This window comes from Centrocercus urophasianus, unplaced genomic scaffold, assembly GCF_019232065.1.
Source record: "Centrocercus urophasianus isolate 14NV4802_14NV808 unplaced genomic scaffold, USGS_Curo_1.0 seq_29, whole genome shotgun sequence".
In the NCBI taxonomy this organism is placed as follows: Eukaryota; Metazoa; Chordata; class Aves; order Galliformes; family Phasianidae; genus Centrocercus; species Centrocercus urophasianus.
The window spans coordinates 13,395,891-13,407,905 of NW_024884855.1; the positions used below are offsets into that span (position 1 = coordinate 13,395,891).

At 52.0% G+C, this 12,015-nt stretch overlaps 1 protein-coding gene across 1 annotated transcript; it reads left to right on the forward strand.

Moving 5' to 3' along the window:
• Positions 1-4,682: 4,682 nt before the first annotated feature.
• LOC122165324 (rho GTPase-activating protein 32-like) lies at positions 4,683-11,576 on the forward strand. Its single transcript, XM_042828189.1, has 7 exons — positions 4,683-4,804; positions 5,616-5,722; positions 7,129-7,214; positions 8,966-9,088; positions 9,668-9,745; positions 10,532-10,613; positions 11,317-11,576. The coding sequence occupies exons 1-7, from the start codon at positions 4,686-4,688 to the stop codon at positions 11,574-11,576; spliced, it is 855 nt and encodes a 284-aa protein (XP_042684123.1). The 5' UTR covers positions 4,683-4,685.
• The last annotated feature ends 439 nt before the right edge of the window (positions 11,577-12,015 follow it).

Consider the following 12,015-nt stretch of genomic DNA (forward strand, 5'->3'; position numbering starts at 1 on the left):
AGGAAGCTCGCGCATGCGCACCGCGGCGAGGAAGCTCGCGCATGCGCCGTGCACTTCCGAAAAAAAATCGCATTCGCACTTTGTGCCAGGAGTTGCCCATACGCAGTGCAAAGCGAACCGCTGGTGCTTGCGTAGAGATGATTGGAGGCGAAAACATGCGCAGCGCTGCTGCGAGAATGGCGCATGCGCTTAACGACGAAGAAAGAGACACATGCGCACTGTTGGCCGGACAGGCGCATGCGTACTGCCATGACGAAAAAGGCGCATGCACACTGCGGAAGTGCAGCTCGCCCATGCGCAGTTCCGTGATGAACACTGCGCATGCACATAATGGCTGCGAGGCTGGCGCATGCGCAGTACCGTATCAAGCGGGGCTCACGCGCCGTGCAGAGATGAAATCGTCACATGTGCGCTGCGAAATCGAAAGCTAACGCATGCGCATTGCTGTATTGGTAGGGAGTTAAGCATGCATAGCAGGCTGTGAAAAAGAGCGCATGCATCTTGTCGTGCGCATGGGCAGTGCGATGTCTAGAAGGCGCATGCGTACTGTCGTCATGGAATCCGGGCATGCGGGCTGCACGCAGCGCGCAACGCATACGCAGTGCTGTTCCAAGAAGCCGCATGAGTAGCTCGGTACTGAGCTGGTGCATGCGCCGTGCCGGGCAGAAACCGGCGCGTGTACGTAGCGCGTTACAGTGCCTGGATTTAGTCATATGTATTGCTTTCTCGAGACATGCTCGTGTTGGTGCTGCTGCACATCAGTAGCGCAATCGAGAAGCTCCGAGCCGCTCTAAGCAGTGTTGCACTGCCGCTGCAAGGGCTTTTAAATGGCCGGGGGATGGTGCAGCGCTGGGGTGGAAGGAGACGTTTTCCAGTTCACCGGGCAGGCGAGCAGGTTGGATGCCACGAGGCGCTGAAGGGCAGCTGTGAGCCAAACCGGTCCGTTCCCGGGTGGGCTTGCGCATAAAATGGCGGAAATAGACGAGGGGCATCGTGGATTATAAATATCGCTGAACCCGCGGTCCGAGAATCGGCTGCTTGCCTGTACCCGCAGTGGTTTTTCGAAACAGTTGTTCTTTTTAAGGTGACGGGCGCACGTTCGTTGTTGTCTGGAGGACTGATCACCATAGAGAGCGGCGGATGAGCTGCGCAGAGAGGTTAGAACGGCACTTCCGCATTTCTAGGCGCATGCGTTATGCCTCTGGCGGGACTCGGCGGCAGACAGCTGCAGTTCCGCGCATTGGCCACGCGGTGGCAGCAGAGACCGCGGCAAGAACTTTGCTGCAGAATTGATTGCGGGACTCAGTGACAGGCAGGGGCAGTTCCGCGCATTGGGGGCTGCCTGTGGGGTGCATGGAGTCCTGGGACGAGTTGATGGCCGTGCGCAGTGGGGTGATGGTGCCCTCGGTGCACGGCTGTGACAGCGGGGTGGGGGTCGGTGCCCCCAAAATAGGGTGGTAGGCGAGTTGTACAGGGAGTGCATGTGAAGCAATGCTGGAGCAACTGAGGGGTGCAGCCCTGCGAGCACAGGTGGAAACAACGCAGCCATGGAAGCAGATGTGGGACCTGTGGGTCACTTATGGATTGCTTATGGGGTGCTGATGTGTCACTTTTGGGGCACAGGCTGCTGTTGGTTGTTTGTGGGTCTCTGCTGCCTCACTTGTGGGGGCACTTATGGGTCAATTCCTGGTCCCTTTGCCAGTTAAGGGTCCTAGGCTGCTGTGGGGCACTTCTGGGCCTGTGTGTCTCATTTGTGGGTCCCTGCTGTGCCATTTGTGGGTCACTTGTGGGGCACTGGGGGGCACTTGTTGGTGACAGGACACTTGTAGGGCACTCATGGGGTGCTGATGGGTCAATTATGGGGGACTTATGGGGCACTTGTAGTTCAGTTGTTTGTCACTTACGGGGTGCTGATGTATCACTTGTGGGGCCCTTGTGGCTCCCAGGTCACTGTGGGGCTCTCTGGGTCCCTCCCTGATTCTTTGGGGTTTGGATTGCTGTTGGAGCCAAAAGGCCACACACTGCCATACAGGCAAGTGCTGGGTTCACCCACTGAGGACACCAAACCCTCCAATAACGTCACAGTGGTCTTTAATTGCTGTGCGAGGAGATGACGCAGCCAGCAGAGCAAGGGAGGTGATCCCCCCTCTCTGCTCTGCCCTGGTCAGGCCTCACCTGCAGTACTGCATCCAGTTCTGGGTTCCCTGTACAGAAATGACAGGGATCTCCTGGAGAGAGTCCAACAGAAGGCCAGGAAGGTGATAAAGGGCCTGGAGCACCTCCCCATTGTGGAAAGGCTGGGGGACCTGGGTCTGTTCAGCCTTGAGGAAAGAAGACTGAGAGCAGATCTGATTAATGCTTATGTATTTGTTAAGTGTGGGAGTCCAAAGGACATGGCCAACCTCTTCTCAGAGATCTGTGGGGACAGGAGAAGGGGAAATGGCCACAAACTGGAGCACAGGAAGTTCTGCACCAAAATGCAAAGGATCTTCTTCACGGCGAGGATGATGGAGCGCTGGAACAGGCTGCCCAGGGAGGCTGTGGCTTCTCCTTGTCTGGAGATATTCCAGACCCTCCTGGACACCCACCTGCGCGGCCCGCTGTAGGGAGCCCGTTTTGCAGGGACTTTAGACTCAGTGATCACTGGGGGTCCCCTGCAACCCCAATTCTGTGGTTCTGTGATTTTAATCCTTGCTTCTTGCAGCGATGCAGTGTTTCAGAAGAGAGTAAAGCACAGCAGGCGTAAACTGGATTTCTGTGGTTGGTAAAGCTGTGCTAAGAAGTGGGCTGACACTTGCACCTGGAAATGTGTCTGCAGACTTTGTACCCAGAGGAATGACTTCTCCCTGCAGGGTGGGCTTGTCTAAGGTAGGTCTTTGCTAGGTGAGCTTCAGCTTTAAAACATCAAGTTGTACAAATAAGGAAACTTCAAAAGCAATATTGCCAATTCTTTTTTACATAGGTGATTTTTTCACGAGGAAAGATTTGAAATGCTGTTTGCTAATGGAAGATGGAGAGAGGAAAATCAAGTCAAAGGCACACTATGCATAGCCAGCACGTAGCATCTGCACCGCTTTCCACCTGCACAAAGGAGGAGCAGCTCAGCAAGCTTGGCCTGGGCCATGGAAGGCAGCATCCAAACATCTGGACCAACCCCAACGAAGCTGCTTCTGCAGGTTGGTTATCTTCCGCTGTGTGTCTGCCATCCTGTTGCTCTGGGGTAGATGTGTTCATGTTCAGCTCATGGAGTTGAGGTCTGAGTTTAAGTCTGTGGGCATCATCCAGGGATTGGGGTAGGGTAGGAGGCAAGGAAAATTGGGGTAAGAGAATGAGGTTTAGGACCAGGAACCTCTTCCATCACTATTAGCTCTTGCTGTTCTCTTTTTGGCTTAGGAATCCATGTGGGATTTTTAATGAAGAACAGACTCGTTGTGCAGCTTGTGAGTGAATTCATTCACACCTGTTAATTGGCGTTCTTCTCTACATAGAACTGCAATTGCAATGGATGCTTGTGGTCTGGTGTGCAGCTCCCTCTGATGTGCTCAGATCAGCCAAGTTTGCAAGGCCTGGCTCTCAGTTGGTGAGTTGTGCCCAAGTTCAGAGACTTGACTCTTGTTGGCTTTGAGACACATCTTCCAGTTGCATGCTGTGTTCTTCCTGTTGCGTTGAGCTCTTGAGCTCCAGCCCTAAGTGAGGATGCAAGCGCTACTGCAGAAGGGATGGTTGAGATGGGAAGTGCAGTGCAAAGGGCTGGAGCCAGCAGGAGCAGGGATGTGATCATCCCCTGTACTCAGCTCTGGTGAGTCCTCACCTTGAGTACTGTGTTCAGTTCTGGGTCCCTCACTACGTGAAGGACACTGGGACCCTGAAATGTGTCCAGAGAAGAGCAATGAAGCTGTGAGGGGTGTAGAGCACAAGTGTTATGGGGGGGCGGCTGAGGGAACTGGGATTATTTAGCCTGGAGAAGAGGAGGCTCAGGGAAGACCTTATCCCTCTCTACAATGAGCTGAAGAGAGGTCATGTCGAGGTGGGCGTCATCCTCTTCTCCCGTATAAGTAGTGATTGGACTGGAGAGAATGGCCTCAAGTTGCACGAGGGGAGATTGAGGTTGGATGTTAAGAAACACTTCTCCACAGGAGTGGTCCAGCGCTGGAGCGGGCTGCCCAGAAACATGCAGGTGTTCAAGAAACATTAGATGTTGTCCTGAGGGACGTAGCTTAGTGGGAAATATTGGTGGTAGGTGGATGGTTGGACTGGATGATCTTGGAGATCTTTTCCATGCTTGCTAACTTTGTGTTTCCATGAAGGGCATCTGATGGTAAGAGCTTTGCTGGGTGAGCATCAATCTGCTGGACAGCAGGCAGCTGTTGTTTGTGCAGACAGCCACATCCACGGAGAGTGGAGTCTTTTTGACCTTAACCTTGTCTTTCATGTCTCATGTGCAGTAAGGCATGTTGTTACAAAGCAGCATCGTAGGGGCAACCTTGATTTCTTCAGCCACTAGAGCTCTCCCCCATGCTTCTCCCTGTGACGTGAGACCGTATTGGAGGCCATGCAGAAGCCTGGGTAGGTGCAGTCGGTTGCTCTTACTTTCTGCCCCCCCCCGGGGGGGAATATTTCAAGGAATGCTTCAGGGTTGCGTGCTTTACTTTACTTTTTTTTTTTTTCCCCCTCCAGTCATAACCATGGAACCACAGAAGTGTTACCCAGGCAGAAAGAGCCTTTGTCACCTGGACTTCCTACCAATGACACAGGCAGTGGAAGTCAGCATCCCAAGCATCCATGAAACCCCTGCACAGGACTGGTGAGAGTTACCCTGGCGCCGTCCTTTGGCAATCTCAGGTCTCTCTGTAAGCTCCCAAGCTGTGTCGTAACTCCTCCCGTGGTGCTGACTCAGCTCTCCCAGTCTCTTGTGTGGGAGAGCTGGAGTTGAACTCCTTCCTGCTTCCTGCCTCTGTCCTCCCTGCTTTGCCCATGGCCCAGTGAGCCTCCATCCTTGTTAGGTGTCTTGAATTACTGAGTTGCTTAAGGATTGGGTGGACCAATTAAATTCTTGGCGATGTCTCTAGATCCACGTGTGCACAAAAGCACGCTCTAATGCAGTCAGTGTAATGATGAATACATGCCTTGTTTCCTTTAGCCCGTATTTTTAGTTCAGGAGAACAGATTTCTGGATAGATGTTCAGCTTAGCACCAGAGTCCCCTTGCCGCCCCCCATTCCAGTCACTCACGAGGGCTTGAGATCCACAGGGAGGAAGTATTGCCTATAATTACAATCCGTGGTTTTAAAAGTGATTTAATCTATGGTGTATGATTTGAATAGTCGTGGTGAATGATGTGGTGAGGCATCCCGGCAATTTTCAACAGGAATACTTCAAGGCAGCTTTTCAAGGTTTCTTTGAGCACTTTCCAAGTCTCCAGGAATTTTAAGCGCCAAGGTTTCTTAGCCTTCCGAATGGCAGAGTTTCTATCTAAGCTGGCAGCCTTTAAACCCCAACCCAAACCGCAGCTTGCTCATCTCAGTGGAGGTGCCTTAGCTATATTCTAGCGCTGCGTGCAAAATGAGTTTCACGTTCACTTGTCCTTTCTGACTCGCTACGTGTTTTATTGCTTAGGAAGAAAAGCTTGATGTCTGTGCCAAGGGAGACGTACACCGCACTTGCGCTGCCTGGACGATGTGGAAACTGGAAATTGTGGGGTGTGCTGAAGCATGCCCTCTCAGGTCAGTCTAAGCATACATAGAGTAGACCTGTCTAACAAAACAGGGAATAGACAGTTAAACCCATTCTGTTGGGAAATACTCTCTCCTTCTAAGTACCTTTAGAACGTGAGTTTCTTCAATTAATTACTCAACTCATTTGCTTTTCCTGAATGATCCTAAGTTCTTTTCTCAGGCTACATCTGCACTCTGCTCAGTCCAAGGAGAAATTCCTGCCCACAGATGCAATGACACAGCATGGCTCACCACCTCATTTTTCATTGCTTGCTGTTATGGCAGCTGCCATCCATGTCCACCCTGCGTATTCTTAGAGCTCTTCTGGAGTCCGTGGGGCAGACTTATGGTTGAACTAAAGGGAATTTTTTTATAATGCTCTAGCTCCAGATGATTATCCCTAGTATCATTATATTTAAAAAAAAAAAGGCGTTTGAAGTAGTGCGATATATCTTCTGTGCCTCAGAATGTGGCACGTGTGGCATGAGAGAGTTGTGAGGCCACGAGGACTGCCCAGACAGCATGAGAACTGTAAGAGCAGAGAGCTATAGGTGATGCAGCGCTATTGGTGCCACCCGCAGGAAGCGGTAGCTGGAACAAAATATGGCCAGAAGAGTGATCAGATTGCGTTTGGTAAGGAACTATTTCATTGGTTGTAGAACTTTGACAAAATGTATATTCAGGATGATGATCAGCATGCCAGGTGCTGGGACCATGCCGAAAGAGAAATGGTTTGAAAATGTCGGTGCAATTTGAAATATATCCCCTTCCACAAAGCCCTCAGATCCAGGGATGGCCTGAGGCCAGTCGTACGAGGCTGCACAGGAGCAAGCGCTGGGTCCTGCGCTGTGGTCATGACAACCCCATGGCAGCTTCTGCAGGATTGGGCTGAGGTAGAATTCCAACGGCCCGCTGATTCTAGAATGTTGGGTGCCGTGTTGGAATCTTCTGGTCCTGTGACATGGTCTTGCCTCCCCACCCTGTCATCATGGCGGAGCAGCCTGGTGGCCCTTAGTGATGTCACAAGAGGCTGGAATGAGGGGAGGAGCAGTGCGTGCTGCGTCCCTTCATTGGAGCGCTTGAGCTCTGCGTGAGTAGCTCGCTTGTTGCCCTTGTGCAGCGACTGAGTGCCTTCGTTTTCACCCCGTCTTGTGCAGCATCTTGTAGGTAAGCTGAGACAGCGTGGGATGGACGGGTGGGCAGTGAGCTGTTGAAAACTGCTGTCTGGTGGAGCTCCTAGCACCTCATACTGCTTACTCTTGTCCATCAGACGTAACCTTCACCCAGTACCTGCATTCCCAAGCGATCCACAAAGATGGCATTTGTCCCATGGCTTTTCCCTTGTCATCTTTGCTCCATTGTGCAAGCTCACAGACCTGTTCCTTCTCTCTCCTCTACCCGCTCCCTTGGTGCAGCTTTCGCTCGTGGAAGAACAGAGCAAAGTGACAAGAAACAGCTGCGAGTTCAAGGAATTGTCTACCTTGTTCTGATCTCCTGCCAGGTACGTGCCACGCTTTGTCCCCCCACACGGTTTAGCAGCTCGTGTCGCACCATGTTTGGTAACACAGCCTCACCCAGCTTTGATGGGACACTGGTCCCGTGTGGGTTTTTTCCACTTCCCCTCCAGCTCCGCCCTCAGAAGGATGCTGTGTGTGGTGCTGTGACCAACTGGTCTGAAGGAAACCAATCCCTTAGGCAAAGAGTCCTAGGCCCAGTTTGTGCAGAGCTGCACAGCATGACCCAGGGACACAAGCACGCGTGCTTCGGCTGCGTGAGTATGCCTGGCAGCTGTGGGGAGCACAGCAGAGGTGTGAGCAGGGGAAATCCATGTGCGAGGCTGCGGCCGGCGCTGGACGTGAGGCTGGTGGGAGCCGGGGGCTGGGGAGCAGATCGACCCCCAGCAGTGACTCCTCTCACTGCCCTGCTGCTGCGCTGTTGGAGTGCTCTGAGCAAGTGCACCTGCTGCTTTGTGCCAGTCCCCATCTGCTAGCAGAGGGATAGCCGCTTGGTCAAATGCTGCCTCGTAGGCTGTCTCGTTTGATTTGACTGAAGAAAGTGGCTGTTTCTAGAACACCTGCCTATGCCAGTGGGTAACTGAGGGTAGTTCTGAGGAAGTCTCTCAATAGTGTGGTGTGTGAACAGAGAAAATATGAGCATGTTTCTTTTCATTCCAGCTTGTCGTGCCTGCTGGGCATCGCGTGCAGCGAGATCAGCTGTGGGCCTGACATGGCACGGATGGAGGTAGAGTATGAAGCTCTGATTGGTCTTTGTTCCCTAACGTGAGCCAGCAGAGTGAGTTGCAGATGTGCTCTCCTGCTTTTCAAGAGAGAGCGAATCCTTGTGGCTCTATCAGTGTCACTGAAAAGCTGCCTTAAAAGCTTCATGTCCTTGCTGCAGGCATCTAGATGGCCGTGGAAGTCATAGTACCAACAGAATCAGATCCGGCGTTGTAAACGTGCAGAAGCATTTTCCCCGTCCTGCCTGGATGTTGTCACCCACAGACAAAGTGCTGTTCTCATATTCAGCAAGTTCAAGGAAGGTGTAAACTCTTCAAAAGGGCTGACAACAGCAGGACTAGGGGAAATGGATCGAAGTTGAAGGAGGGAAGATTTAGGTTGGATGTTAGGGGGAAGTTCTATACAAGGAGAGTGGTTAGGCCCTGGAACGGGCTGCCCAGGGAGGTTGTGGATGCCCCGTCCTTGGATGTGTTTAAGGCCAGGTTGGACGGGGTCCTGGGCAACCTGATCTGAATGTGTGTGTTTGGTGGCCCTGCTAGGCAGGGGGGTTGGAACTACATGATCCTTGAGGTCCCTTCCAACCCGGGTGATTCTGTGATTCTGTGAAGGTGGCACTTGGAGTGAGCCAAGGATTGGGTCAGTGTCCCAGCTGCTGTGTCCAGTCCACGGCTGAGGTCTCCAGGCAGTGGGTGACAGGAAGTGAGCAGACTCTTACGCTCCTCTTTGGGAAGGCAGTAGTGCAAGCATGGCAAGTATATAAAACTGCTGGAGCCGTCTCGGTTGTGGAGTTTGTCCTCTTAGTCTGGGTAGAGAGAGATGTATCTTTGCACTGCCTGGTGATAGTGCTGCACACTGGAAAGAGAAACAGCTGTTATTAGACTTGCAGTTTCTTGTTAAGCACTCATGATAAGGACCGAGTGCATTTCCTGCAGCCTTCTCTGCCGATGTGCTCCTCAGCCTGAAATCCTCCTTGCAGCCCTCAGCTCCTCACCATGGCCTGTGCTCTCTGTTTCAGGCTGAGAACAACGGGAAGCCCCTGCTGGTCCGTGAGGAGTCATCTCTTAATATCCCAGCTATTGCTGCTGCCCATGTTCTCAAGAGATACGTTGCCCAGGCACCGGATGAACTCTCCTTGGAGGTAAGCAGTTAAGGGCGTTCCTTGTTGTCGTGTACAGAAGAGTATAACATGTGAAGCTATCAGGAATGTTCTCAGACACCTTCAGAATGTTTGGTGAGGTGAAGCCTAAAAGATTCAGTTCCAGATTAGACTTGCACTGGGTTGGATGCAGGGAGGAGTTCAGCCATCTCTAAACTATGGCTCTATTTGGCATTTGGATGTTCTGATCAAAGAGCTACAGCCCAGTGTGGTAGCCTGGTCTCTGAGCAATGGCAGACCAGTGTATGGAGTGTGCAGATTGGTTCAGGATCTGTTTGGCTGACTTATGCCTGCGGTTTAATTGGAGTTATCCCTTTGGCAAAGAGCCTGCTGCTTTTGAGAACCATTTCATACTGAACAGCTGAATTCTGTATGTTGTGTATTGTAGTGACTCTTCTACCTCCACGTTCAGTTGTACAACGGCAAATGCCTTAAGAGCTGCACTGGTGCAATCGCTCTCAAGCTTGACGATATCAGGCGATGCAGAAGAATGCAGTTGTTTGAGCTGCGCTTTCCTCCCAGCCGTGCTGAAGCTGGGATTGACGTTGCAATCTCTTGCAGGTGGGAGACCTCGTGTGCGTCATCGAGATGCTGCCTCAGGAGCTGAGCCCCCGCTGGAGAGGCAAGCACGGCTTTCAGGTAGGCCCAAGCTTCAGACGTGAGAGCGCAACTTCGGTCGAGGCAGGAATCTCAGCTTAGAGCTGCCCTGCCTGCACAGCATGGCTCCACATGGAAAATGGTTTCTCTGTGCTGGTGTCAGAGGACTTTCCCTTTTGCTGTGGGCTTGGGCCAGAGCTGAAAGTTGGTCTTTGTAGGAAACTGCCTCCTCAGTTAACTTAGAAAGAAGAGCCCTCACAACATGCATCAGGTCACGGCCACTGAACCGCATCTTTGGAAATGCAGCAGCTTTTTAGGACACGTCTTTCAGTGTCTCTGAGCATCTGTGTGGAACACGCATGAAGTCAGTGTCTTTTAGGAAGTTGCTGCCTGTCAGCTGAGATGAGGCAGGGTAACAGAGCCTCTGCGTGCTTGCTGCTGCTGCTGGCTGCAGAAGGCTGGGTAGCTCAGAGCTGGGGAGGGCAGCTGCATCTCGGTCAGCAAGCAGAAATTTCATAGGCTGTGCTAACTCAGATCTAGCTGCATCAATCTATCATAATATATAGCTTCTGTATGAAGTCTTTCCCTTCGGGCACGCTTGAGATTTAGGGGTGCATAGCATACTTGTCCTTTCCCCACTCCATACACAGTTTTATGGATATTTGCCTGCCAATTTTGAATAATTATTAATTTTAAGCAGGCCATTTTTTGGTTGGATTGTCTTACGGAGCATCCAGCAGGCACGTTATGAGGAAAAGGTGATGTTTGAACAGTTCAGGCCTGAGAAACGCTGCCTTCAGAATCGCACCTCTCTTCTTCTTGTTACAGGTTGGATTTTTCCCTGGTGAGTGTGTGGAGCTCATTAACGGAAAAATCCCGGAGTCTCTCATCAATTCAGTGCCAAAGCCAGGTACGATGAGACATTTGATGGTGCAGGGAAGCTAAATGGAGTCTTTTTTGGGTGTGTTCCATGTTTAATACCTCCCTTATTCTTCCCACCTTATCCTGTGTGCTGATGATCCTTCCTGCATAGCACGGGGCGTATGGCTGGTGTTTTGTAGGCAGTGAGAATGAGGGAAGGCAAAGGCAGTTCTCCTGCAAGTCCGTACGAGGCTGAGAGCAGCCAGCGTCCCTGGTGGACAGATAGAGGTCTGGTTGTGCTAGTGACACGCTTGATCAGAACGTGGCTTTTCAAGAGGGTCCTTAATGCCCAGGTTGAGCAAGCTAAGCAAGAGGAGTGCATTCAACTCCATCAGAACGTGCAGAGATTTGGCCCAGTCCTGCTGTGTTTATGACTGGAGTTGGGGAAATCCTAGAATCCTTGTAGAATGGCTTGGGATGGAAGGGAGCTCAAGGATCATCAAGCTCCCAGCCCCCTGCCTCAAGCTGTGCTGCCAACCAAGCACCACGTCTAATGTGGAACTGGACCAGGCTGCCCAGGGCCCCATCCAGTCTGGCCTTGGACTTCTCCAGGGTTGGGGAAAATCCATTTTGGTACGCACTTGCTCATCATGTTCTTCCCGTTTTGAGGTGCTCTGTAGAATGTGTTGTGCTCGGCCTCGTCCACCGGAGCCAAACCTGAGATGAACTGGTTTCTTCCTTTTGTTGTGCAGTGCCAAAGAAGCGCGGCAAGCTCCTCACCTTCCTTCGTTCCGTGGTGAAGGCCCGCCCAAAGCAACGGAAAGAGCGGGAGGTGGAGAAGGAGAGGGTGTTTGGCCGTGACCTGGGAGAGCATCTTCTCCACTCTGGTCGTGATGGTAAGGGACAGCCCATTCCTGAGAGCTTCCCTGTTTGGGGACCTAGAGATGAAAGGGAGATTGTATCTAGCAAGGGGCAGGTTGATACCAGCGGAGAAACGGGGAATGGGAGTTGAGGACTGAAAGATCAACTGAGGAGGTGATGGCTGCAAGGGAAATGCTCCTAAGGGACAAACGCATTTGCATTTGCTTAAAGCAAAGCCTGTAAGCCAATTCCCTGGTAGCCTGAAAAGAAAGGAAGCCTTTTGCATCAGTTTCCCAGCTCCTTGCGGGCGTGAGATTTTCCACCTCCATTCCCGTGGGAGCTGTGATGGGACTTGCAATGTCTGTGGCTTCCCCGGAATTACTTTCTCCAGGCTGATTCCTAGGTCCTGGCATTTCTGGAATGCAAGGCACACATCTGTGTCCAGTTTCCTCACCAGCTCCTGCAGAGGTGTCTCTGACAGCTGTCCCCTTCAAGGAAGAACTGAGCAGTAGCCTGGCTGGGTTTAGTGGATGGGATGTGACGGGAGCGCAGCCTGAGGCAGGACTTGACTAAGGAGCTCCAGTAACCGC